Source organism: Paramisgurnus dabryanus, chromosome 20 (assembly GCF_030506205.2).
Source record: "Paramisgurnus dabryanus chromosome 20, PD_genome_1.1, whole genome shotgun sequence".
NCBI lineage: Eukaryota > Metazoa > Chordata > Actinopteri > Cypriniformes > Cobitidae > Paramisgurnus > Paramisgurnus dabryanus.
In genome coordinates, this window is record NC_133356.1 from 22,028,550 (window position 1) to 22,039,309 (window position 10,760).

At 38.6% G+C, this 10,760-nt stretch overlaps 1 protein-coding gene across 17 annotated transcripts in view; it reads left to right on the top strand.

Moving 5' to 3' along the window:
• kiaa1109 (KIAA1109 ortholog) overlaps nt 1-10,760 on the top strand; it is a 58,029-nt gene that overhangs the window by 43,873 nt on the left and 3,396 nt on the right. For 14 of the 17 annotated variants that reach the window (XM_065297055.1, XM_065297064.1, XM_065297065.1 and 11 more), the window contains 15 exons: nt 428-589; nt 667-800; nt 883-1,081; nt 1,159-1,365; nt 1,452-1,628; nt 1,825-1,962; nt 4,236-4,448; nt 4,710-4,863; nt 6,314-6,471; nt 6,562-6,751; nt 6,837-7,051; nt 7,157-7,408; nt 9,319-9,522; nt 9,611-9,805; nt 10,204-10,338. In XM_065297055.1, the coding sequence (XP_065153127.1) occupies nt 428-589; nt 667-800; nt 883-1,081; nt 1,159-1,365; nt 1,452-1,628; nt 1,825-1,962; nt 4,236-4,448; nt 4,710-4,863; nt 6,314-6,471; nt 6,562-6,751; nt 6,837-7,051; nt 7,157-7,408; nt 9,319-9,522; nt 9,611-9,805; nt 10,204-10,338 (2,733 nt within the window). The remainder of the gene's footprint in view (nt 1-427; nt 590-666; nt 801-882; nt 1,082-1,158; nt 1,366-1,451; nt 1,629-1,824; nt 1,963-4,235; nt 4,449-4,709; nt 4,864-6,313; nt 6,472-6,561; nt 6,752-6,836; nt 7,052-7,156; nt 7,409-9,318; nt 9,523-9,610; nt 9,806-10,203; nt 10,339-10,760) is intronic. The other 3 variants (XM_065297056.1, XM_065297070.1, XM_065297071.1) reach the window with 1 other exon arrangement.

Sequence of the window (10,760 nt, forward strand, 5' to 3'; positions counted from 1 at the left end):
TGAAACGATTTTGGAGTGAGAGAAAAACATTATTTGATAAAAAAAAAAAACATCAAACAGTATGCGATTTTCACTATTAGTTTCTATCTCTGGTTCCAATTTGCATATCCCACATATCGTACTCCCCATGGTTATGTGTTTTATCAGCTGATATGAAATTGCTTGCCATGAAAAGCTTTCACTATTGTTTGCATCTTGCAGACTGGAAACTATAATCCTGTGATATTTGGTGCTATGCTATTGCTAAAATGTATGCATTTTATGCCAGTTTGCATCTTAAGGCTGCTCTCTTTTGCGCCATGCATATTACATGCATGCTGGAGCTCATTTGCTAGGTTGCCATAATTTTCCTGCTTTTATAGCTTGACAGGTCCATGAAAAGTTTTGTGGTTCCCAAATTCATATTGTGTGTGTTTTGTATGCGCAGCTAAAGGTAAGGCGGGTGTAGGGGTGAAGACGGCCAAACTGTATGCATGGGTAGCCCTGCAAACACTGCCAGAGGAAATGGTCATCAGTCCATGTCTCCTGGACTTCCTGGAGAAAGCTCTCGAGACCATTCCCATCACACCTGTAGACCGAAACTACAACTGTGAGTGCACACTAACATTTCTCAAATGTCCACATATATAGTACCCTTTTTTTAACTTCTTGTATGTGTGTCCATAGCCATGAATGTTCCTGAGGAGGATGTAGGGCAGTTTGTGGAACCTCTGGAGGAGTCCCAGGTCTCTCTTGTATCTTCTGCTACTTCTCCATACTCCTCTTTCCCCGTGGATGTGGTTGTGTATGTTAGGGTGCAGGTACGTGCAACATCTCGGCATGCTTGTGCTCCTAACCAAAAGTCACATTCGTTTAATTTCATCGTGTTTGTTTGTTTGTTAGCCATCACAGATACGATTCAGCTGTCTGCCCATGTCTCGAGTCGAGTGCATGCTGAAACTTCCCTCGCTCGACCTGGTCTTCTCATCCAACAGGGGTGAGCTTGAGCCCACAAACTCCACCCATCCGGCTGATGGCCAGCAAACGCCCTCCTCCACACCTCCATCAGTACACAATGCCAACAGGGTGCCTGGAAGCAAAGGTATGAATGTAATAAGTAATGAAGTAATAAATTAATAATGAATTATATACGGTGATGTTATATTGCTTTTTCCACAGGCCCTTCCACAGGATTGGGCAGTCCCTTGGGGGGGCGGAGTCGCCACCATAGCAGCCAATCAGATCTAACATGCCCGCCTACCAGCTCATCAGGTCTAAGTTTCACTGCCTGTATGTCCGATTTCTCACTTTATGTGTTTCACCCGTATGGAGCTGGCAAACAGAAGTCTGCAGTCACCGGTCTCCCACCTGGACAAGGATCACTGGGTAAGAGACATTTATTAGAAACATTGTGATGTGTCATTGGACATGCAAACTATGTGTTATTAATATGGAAGAGCATGGTTTTTTAGGAGCAGCAGAGGATGATGGGTCCTCGGTTACGGGCAGGAAAGACTCTCTCTCCATTAATTTGGAGTTTGTGAAGGTCAGTCTTTCCAGGTTGAGACGGACCGGCTGTCCTGCATTTATTGATACGTGTATTGCCAGTAAGGGTGGGAAGATGGATACAACTCTAATCAATATTTCAGGTAAAAATCCTCTCGGGCACCCCAAAATAGCTACATTTAATGAAAATCTTCATGCAAAAAGTATTGTTACAGGTGTATTTATTGGCATGCAATGGCTTAAAATGCATCTCATCCAATCAGAATTTAGTCAAATCTGTTAAATAAGGTTTTAGTATCATGTTAATATACATGTGTGCATGTCTTGTGTATTTTTTAGCGGTGTGTGATATCGGTTCTGCATCCTTTAAGTATGATATGAGACGTCTGAGCGAGATTCTTGCATTCCCGCGGGCTTGGTATCGTCGAAGCATCGCCAGAAGATTGTTTTTAGGGGACCAGACCATTAATTTACCAGGTTATACACTTTTAACAATATGTAGTTTTTTCTGATTCACTGTTTTCTACTAATATCATCCTCACTGCAAAAAGTGATTTTCAAGAAAAACATTCTTAGCATTTTTGTCTTGTTTTCAGTAAAAATATCTAAAAATTCTTAAATTAAGATGCTTTTTTTACTTTTTTTTTCTTATAATTTTTTGAAACAATATACAAAGAAAACATACAGTTATACAAACAAAACAAACAATTTGGTCACCTATACTTTCTTACACATGTCATATTAACAGAAAAACAAGTCATATTATGCAGTGGTCAGTGTACATCATGGCTCCAAAAACACAATCAAGATGCTTTTTCTTGATGAGCAAAATGACCCAAGAAAATAAGTCTAGTTTAGACCAAAAATATCAAATTTAAAGGCACACCACAGAACTTTTTGGCCACTAGGGGGCGCTAGACATGTATTTTTCACACCTAGCGCCCATAGAGGCCACAAGCGCCGCAGCACTGTCGCAAAGGAAAAGAACTGGCCAACCTTAAAACTAAACTAAAAACTAAACCTTTAAAATGCTAAACGATCAACATTTTGAGGCATCAGGGAGAAACGCAGTCATGTTACAACTTTCTGATGAGGAACTCGTGGCAGAAGCCATTTCTCAATCTGAAGGTTGCAGCCTCCGGATGTCGTATTTCTAAGCTGCATACGTCATCAAGACTATTAACAATTATAAAGTTGACTATTATACTTAGTTAATCGTAAATTGTTGCAGTATGCTTATGACTTGCGAATGTAATGCTCAGTTTACTTTAATAAACCAGGCTTGATGACGTATGCAGCCTGCATATTTGACCTCCGGAGGCTGCAGCCTTCATATTGAGAAATGATCAGAAGTATTTCCTTGCCTTTTTCTAAACAAATATTGTTGCATCGTCCCTCTCTGCCTCGCCACCAGGATTTTCCGCAATGGTGCTCGTTTTTCCTCTCTTTTGTGTGAAAATTGTCTCTCCAAATCCAAGTAAACCGATGTGTTTAGGTCGTCTGCCGCTTTGTAATACGTCACGGAAGTGACAGCGGAACGCAGCAAAAGAGAGAAGAGAGAAACGCTCGGATCTGATTGGTGAATGAATAGGGATTGGTAAATGAATAGGGTTTGGTTTTACACTGTGTGAGTTTGAGCAAGTTTGACTGCTATAGCATCCTGGATTGCAATGTAAATACCATAGACAGTAAAAGAAAGATAAATGTGAATGCAGCATCTGAATACAGGGAACTATATGCAAGATAATCGCCGTCATTTATAAAGAAGATCACATTTATGTATGAATCAAGATCGTGAGTTTATATAAAAAATTGCCTTAAAGGGTTATCAAACCCGGGTCGCCAGTGTCATAGGTCCGTGACACTAACATGGTGCCAGAGAATCATATAATAGAAGTTGCTCTCTACACTCCTTAAGTAGCCTCCAGCAAAATTCACGTAAAAAAAATTGCATCGAGGAAGTGGAGGAAGTGATGTATGCCGTAAAGCAGTCGAATTTTGTAGTTTTTTTGTGCTCTGGTTACTACCAGAAACCCTAAGTTTTAAAGTACGAGTAAAAGCGATACAGACCCCGTCAGGCTATGGTAGACATGTCATTCAACCTATTTAAAGTCGATGTACTATCACAAGGGTCTTGAAAATTTATTATAAAGGTTGAAAAACTATATGGTGTCGCTTTAAGTGATTCTGTGCATAAAACAAGCAAAGAAATCTCCCAATTGGGGAAGCAAAAAAATCTTACGTTTTTCTTAAACACTTAAATTACACTTACCCCATTTTTTTTGCTTGTTATATTTTTTGACTTATTTTCTTGGGTCGTTTTGCTCATCAAGAAATAGCATCTTAATTTAAGAATTTTTCGATATTTTTACTGAAAACAAGACAAAAATACTAAGAATTTTTTTCTTGAAAATCATTTTTTGCAGTGTACATAATGTAAAGAATATTCAGTAAATATAACTATGACAACCTTAATAAGTAATGTTATGGCAAAGATTATCATCAGTGTGAAATCAAACTGGGATGCTCCTAATCTCATACAGTGCATAAAAGGTCTACGCAGTTTTTTATTTGACAAGGTGTAACGGCTTCAAACATGATTCCTCTTGGTTTCATTTGTTTACATTACAAAAACCTGATATTAAAACAAGGATGTGTAGACTTTTTATATGCACTGTAATTAAATTAAGACTTTAGCCTGGATTTCACAGAAAGGGTCACATGTAATAACATCTGTTATGCTTGTGTAGCCTCAGGTCCTGCCACACCAGACTCAGCAGAGAGCATCGCCCAGCACCTGTCTCCTGAGTCAAGCCGTAAAGCGTATTGGAGAACATGGGACGGCCAGTCCACTCAACACCCCTCATCGGTTTTTAACGATGCCACACCAAGCCACACCCACCTTAAATCTCCAGCCACCGGTCGTTCCCGCAGCGTGTCCGACTCCTCAGCACCACGCAGAGGTGCATTTGTACTCACTAATCTGTTTATTGGTTGTGTAGCTTTGAGGAGGTACCCCCTTGATATTCACCCTGTCTGAGAATCATTTTAACCCGTTAAAAACCAAACTTTGACTTTTCAGCCTGACATTATCATAATGAGTAAATGTTGCAGTTTGAATTGAGTAATTGGTGGTTGGCTCCTTAGCTGTGATTTGATTGATTCCATTGCAAATGCACTTCATCTTTGTTGGTAACTTCATGTAAAATGTGTGTGTGTCTCAGTAGACTCAGTCACCAAGACCTCCACCCCGTCATTCCGGAATGGAAAAGCAGCGGCACAGCAGGGATCACCGTGGGAAACGCTGGTGGTGTTTGCCATCAACCTTAAACAGCTTAATGTCCAGATGAACATGAGCAACGTGATGGGCAACAACACGTATGTACACCATGGCCCTTAGAATCTAATCTATCAAGACTTACAGGAATATTCAATTTTCTTAAAAGAAAAATCCAGATATTTTACTCCATGTCATCCAAAATGTTGATGTCTTTCTTTGTTCAGTCGAGAAGAAATTATGTTTTTTGAGGAAAACATTGCAGGATTTTTCTCATTTTAATGGACTTTAATAGACACCAACAATTAATACTTAAGTTTCAAAGGACTATAAACGATCCCAAACGAGGCATAAGGGTCTTATCTAGCAAAACGATTGTCATTTTTGACAAGAAAAATAAAAAATATGCTCTTTTAAACCACAACTTTTCATCTAGGTCCGGTCCAGCGCAACCTAACGTAAATGCGTAGTGACGTAGGGAGGTCACGTGTTACATATATAAAACGCACATTTGCGGACCATTGTAAACAATAAACTGACACAAAGACATTCATTAGTATCAGTTGACATACAACAACGTAGGAACGGTCCTCTTTTAACACACTTGTAAACACTGGGGGGGAGTTTCGCGTTCGTCCTTTGTGACCTCTTGACGTCATGACGTATTGCGTGGGGTCACGCTGACGCATCACGACCGGATCTAGACGAGAAGTTTTGGTTTAAAAGTGTATATTTGTTATTTTTATTGACAATCGTTTTGCTAGATAAGACCCTTATGCCTCGTTTGGGATCGTTTATAGTCCTTTGAAACTCCGTTGATACCGTTGAGTATTAATTGTTGGTGTCTATTAAAGTCCATTAAAATGAGAAAAATCCTGCAATGTTTTCCTCAAAAAACATAATTTCTTCTCGACTGAACAAAGACAGACATCAACATTTTGGATATCATGGTGGTGAGTAAATTATCTGGATTTTTCTTTTAAGAAAATGGACTTTTCCTTTAAAGGCGGAGTCCACGATGTTTGAAAGCCAGTGTTGATATTTGAAATCGCCTAAACAAACACGCCCCTACCCCAATAGAATCTGGACATTCCGTTGATAGACCCGCCCCACACATACGCAACCCGGCATTTGATTTGATTTGATTGGCTATAAGTGTGTTTTGGTAGTCGGCCCGTCTCCTTTTCCAAACCGTTTTTCAAACATCGTGGACTCCGCCTTTAAGGGCCATTCACACTTTAACGATAACCATAACGATAGCTAGTTTAGCGTACACGTAACCGGACGATAAAAATCACTTTGTTCATTCGCTCACGCATGTGGTACTTGCAGAAATCACTTAGCTTAGCATTAACTGATATTGCATATTTCCTTTCCAAAATATGACTGTGATTTTTGGGACAGCTTTCCATGTTGTCGCGTAAACGGACTCTTAATAGTTTACACAACAAAATAAACACTCTTTCATCATTTTTCCCCTTTATTATGTCATTCCAAACCTGTCCCTTTAACCATAAATTATATTTGCTTGATGTGTTTGTGTGTAAACAGCTGGACAACAAGTGGGTTGAAGAGTCAGGGCCGTCTGTCAGTAGGTAGTAACAGAGATCGCGAGATTAGCATGTCTGTTGGTCTCGGACGGTCAAAACTGGATTCTAAAGGAGGTGTGGTGGGTGGCAACATTGATGTCAACACTCTGGAGATGGTCTGTAAGTACACTGAACCTGAAATTAGTGCAAAACACTGGTGTCTGTGGGACGTCTTCCTCCTCAGTGACTGATATCGGATTGTTTTTCTAGCCCATATTTCAGAACATCCAAATCAGCAGCCCAGTCATAAGATCCAGATCACCATGGGCTCCACAGAGGCTCGACTGGACTACATGGGCTCCAGCATATTGATGGGCATCTTCAGTAATGCTGATCTACAGGTCCAAGATGAGTGGAAGGTGAATCTCTGCACCACTGAGGACAGTCTCTCTGAGAAAAGGTACCAAAAAGAGCTGCCAAGCCTACTAAGTGGATGAAGTTTTCCACAACAATAATCCTCATTCTCTGATTTGTGTGTCCTCCAGTGAGATCTTTGTTCACGGAGACCTGCAGTGGGACATATTCCAGGTGATAATCTCCCGATCCACCACCCCGGATCTGATAAAGATCGGCATGAAGCTGCAGGAGTTTTTCACCCAGCAGTTTGACACCAGCAAGCGGGCCCTGTCCACCTGGGGTCCGGTACCCTACGTGCCTCCCAAAACTCCTGTCATCAACACGGATAAAGCAGCTGAGCTTTGTTAGTGTGCTTGTGTTTTTGTGTATACATACGTACAATTTCTTTTTCAATACATCAAAGTAATATAATAAAAAGAAAAGTTATAAGATTAATGATTTCTCTCAGATATGGATGCAGCTCATCACAGGCATTGGCCCAGTGTGTTGAAGATGGTGGCAGGATGTCACATCTCCCTGTTCCAGATGCCACTCCCAGAGGATGCGGTGCAGCTGGGTGGCTCCATGAGTCTCCATGGCAACCACATGACCCTGGCTTGTTTCCATGGGCCCAACTTCCGTTCCAAGTCCTGGGTGCTGTTTCACCTGGAAGAGCCCAACATCGCCTTCTGGACTGAAGCACAGAAGATCTGGGAGGATGGTACACATTCAATACAATGACTTTCTTTCTTTTTTTTTTCTCAAAAGAGATCTTTCTTTCTTTCTCTTTCTTTTTTTAACTCTTTCTTTTTTTCACTCGCTGTGTCTTTCATTCACATTTTTACTCTTTCACTCGCTTTCATTCTCAAGAGATCTTTCATTCATTCTTTTACTCTATCTTTCTTTCTTTCTCAAGAGTTCATTCAATCATTCATTCATTCATTTATTCATTCTTTCTTTATTTCACTTTCTCTATCTATCTTTCTTTCCCTCTTTCACTTTCTTTCTTCTTTCACTCTTTTTTGTTTTTCTCTTTCATTCTCAAAAGAGATCTTTCACTCTATCCTTCTTTCTTTTTTAGGAGTTCATTTATTCATTCATTTCTTTCTTTCACGCTCTCTGTCTTTCGTTCACTCTTCACTTTCTTTTTTCTTTCTTCTTTTACTCTTTTTTTGTTTTACTTTCTGTCTTTCATTCTCAAAAGAGATTCTTCACTCTATCTTTCTTTCTTTCTTTCGCTCTCTCTCTCTCTCTTTTTCACTCTCTCTGTCTTTCATTCTCAAAAGAGATCTTTCATTTATTCTTTCACTCTATACTTATTTCTTTTTCAAGAGTTCATTCATTACTTCTTTCTTTCACACTAAGTCTTTCATTCACTCTTTCACTTCCTTTGTCTTCTTTCTTTCTTTCACTTTTTAGTCTTTCACTCTGTTTTTCATTCTCAAAGGAGATCTTTCACCCCATACTTCTTTCTTTCTTTCTTTCTTTCTTTCTTTCTTTCTTTCTTTCTTTCTTTCTTTCTTTCTTTCTTTCTTTCTTTCCTGCTTTCTCAAGAGTTCATTCATTCATTCATTCATTCATTATTTCTTTCTTTCACTCTCTCTATCTTTATTTCTTCTTTTACTCGCTCTGTTTTTCATTCTCTTTTTTCGTTCTTTTTTACTTTTTTTGTTTTACTCCGTTTTTCATTCTCATAATAGATCTTTCTCTCGATCTTTCTTTCTTTCTTTCTTTCTTTCTTTCTTTCTTTCTTTCTTTCTTTCTTTCTTTCTTTTTTTCACTCTCTCTATCTTTCTTTCTTTCACTTTCGTTGTCTTTCATTTACTCTTTCACTTTCTTTTTCTTCTTTTTTCTTTCTTTCATTTTTTTACTGTCTTTCATCCTCAAAAAGATATTTTACTCCATCTTTCTTTTTTCACTTTCTCTGTATTTCATTCTCAAAATCTTCAATCTTTCGTTCTTTCGTTCTTTTTTCTTTCTTTCTTTCTTTCGTTCTTTCTTTCTTTCTTTCTTTCTTTCTTTCTTTCTTTCTTTCTTTCGTTCTTTCTTTCGTTCTTTCTTTCGTTCTATCTTTCTTTCTTTCGTTCTTTCTTTTTGTCTTTCTTTCTTTCTTTCTTTCTTTCTTTCTTTCTTTCTTTCTCTTTTATTCTCAAAAGAGATATTTGATTCATTCTTTCACTCTATTTTTACTTTTTCCACTCTTTCTTTGTTTCTTTGACTTTCTCTGTCTTTCAATCCAAAAAATATATTCTATTCATTCGTTTACTTTATCATCTTCTCTCTACTGTCTCTTTCCCTCTCTTCCCTCTATTCTTTCACTCTATCTTTTGTCTTTTATTCTCTGTCTTTTATTCTTAAAAGAGATTAATTCTTTCACTCTTTTTAACTTTCTTTCTTTCTTTCTCAATAGTTAATTAATTAATTAATTCATTTACTCATTCATTCATTCTTTTTTATTTCACTCTCTCTATCTTTCATTCTCATTCATTTATTCATTCTTACGTTCTCTACCTTTCTCTCACTCTGTTTATCTCTCTACCCATCTTTCACCCCCTCTCTCTCTTTTATGAGTCATAAGTTTATCAGGATGATTCATTGTAAAAGGTGACTAAGAGGTTTTGTTTTGTACAGGTTCCAGTGATGACTCTACATACATTGTTCAGACGCTTGACTTTCACCTGGGTCATAATACCATGGTAACCAAGCCTTGCGGCGCTTTGGAGAGTCCAATGGCAACCATCACAAAGGTTACCCGCCGTCGACATGAAAACCCCCCGCATGGGGTGGCCACAGTCAAAGAATGGTTCAACTACGTCACTGCCATGAGAAACGAAGGTAATGTGAAATTATCACTCATAACAGTGGAAAACTCAGTGGTCAGTGTTTTCTGTTGCATCTCTTTAATCTGTTTATCTTCTACCAGAGCTGAATCTACTGAGGAACGTGGATGCAAATAATTCTGAAACCGGAGCGGCGGCGAAGAGCGCCAGTCTTCTGAGTGGATTCAGAGGATCCTCCAGCTACAACCACGAAACCGAGACCATCTTTGCCCTTCCCAAAATGCAGCTCCAATTCAAATCCATCCATGTTCAAGATCCAGAGGAACCTTCTCTCAGTGGTACAACACTAATATACTATCAGATTTTAATTTCACATGGACATTAAGCTGTTTGCACTAGGGCGACACTTCTGGGTTTTTTAAGTTGCGAACGATCACCACCTGGTCGATAATGGCAGTATTAGGGATTGCTGTAAATACTTGTCATTGGTAGGGAAGCGTTTTCTCTTATGGCGGGGAGTTAACATATTGTATCAATGCATTCTTTAGCACCATTAAGAATAATTACATATTCATTTACAATTCATGCAACATCAATGCAATAGTTTTAATATCAGGACACACACAATGCCATGAAGCGTTTGCAATGAATGCACTGTAATATGCTTTGTATAAAAGTATCTGCCAAATGCATAAATGTAAATTGAGCACTGACAGTGATGTGTGTTGTACTGTAGATGCCGGCAGTAAACCCAAAGTGGAGTGCAGCGTTGTGACCGAGTTCACGGATCACATCTGTGTTACCATGGATGCAGAGCTCATCATGTTCCTGCATGACCTGGTGTCAGCATACCTGAAAGAAAAGGAGAAAGGTGAGAACATGAGTACTGACAACACAGATTTCTATAACAACATGAAATCAAATGACTTTCTTTATAAATTTCCCTGGACTATTCATTTGTGCCTGTTATTCTAGGTAAAATCTTTGTAATATAATTGTAGTATTAATAATAATAATATAAAATATATTTCTAGTTTGCTGAAATACCAAATGCTACATATATAACTGTGATAATATAAGCTATGCTGTTATTATTAGTTCATATGATAATCTATACAGCATTAACAAAGCCAAGGTCGTGGGTTTGATATTAATAAAATGTTTCTTTAGAATGCACTGCGAGTCTCTGAATAAGCGTCTGGCAGATATGTAAATTCGATCCTAATGCTGCAAAATCGAATCAAATCAGTCGACGGATCAAATCTAATTCAACCCAACAATATAGTGTTTCAT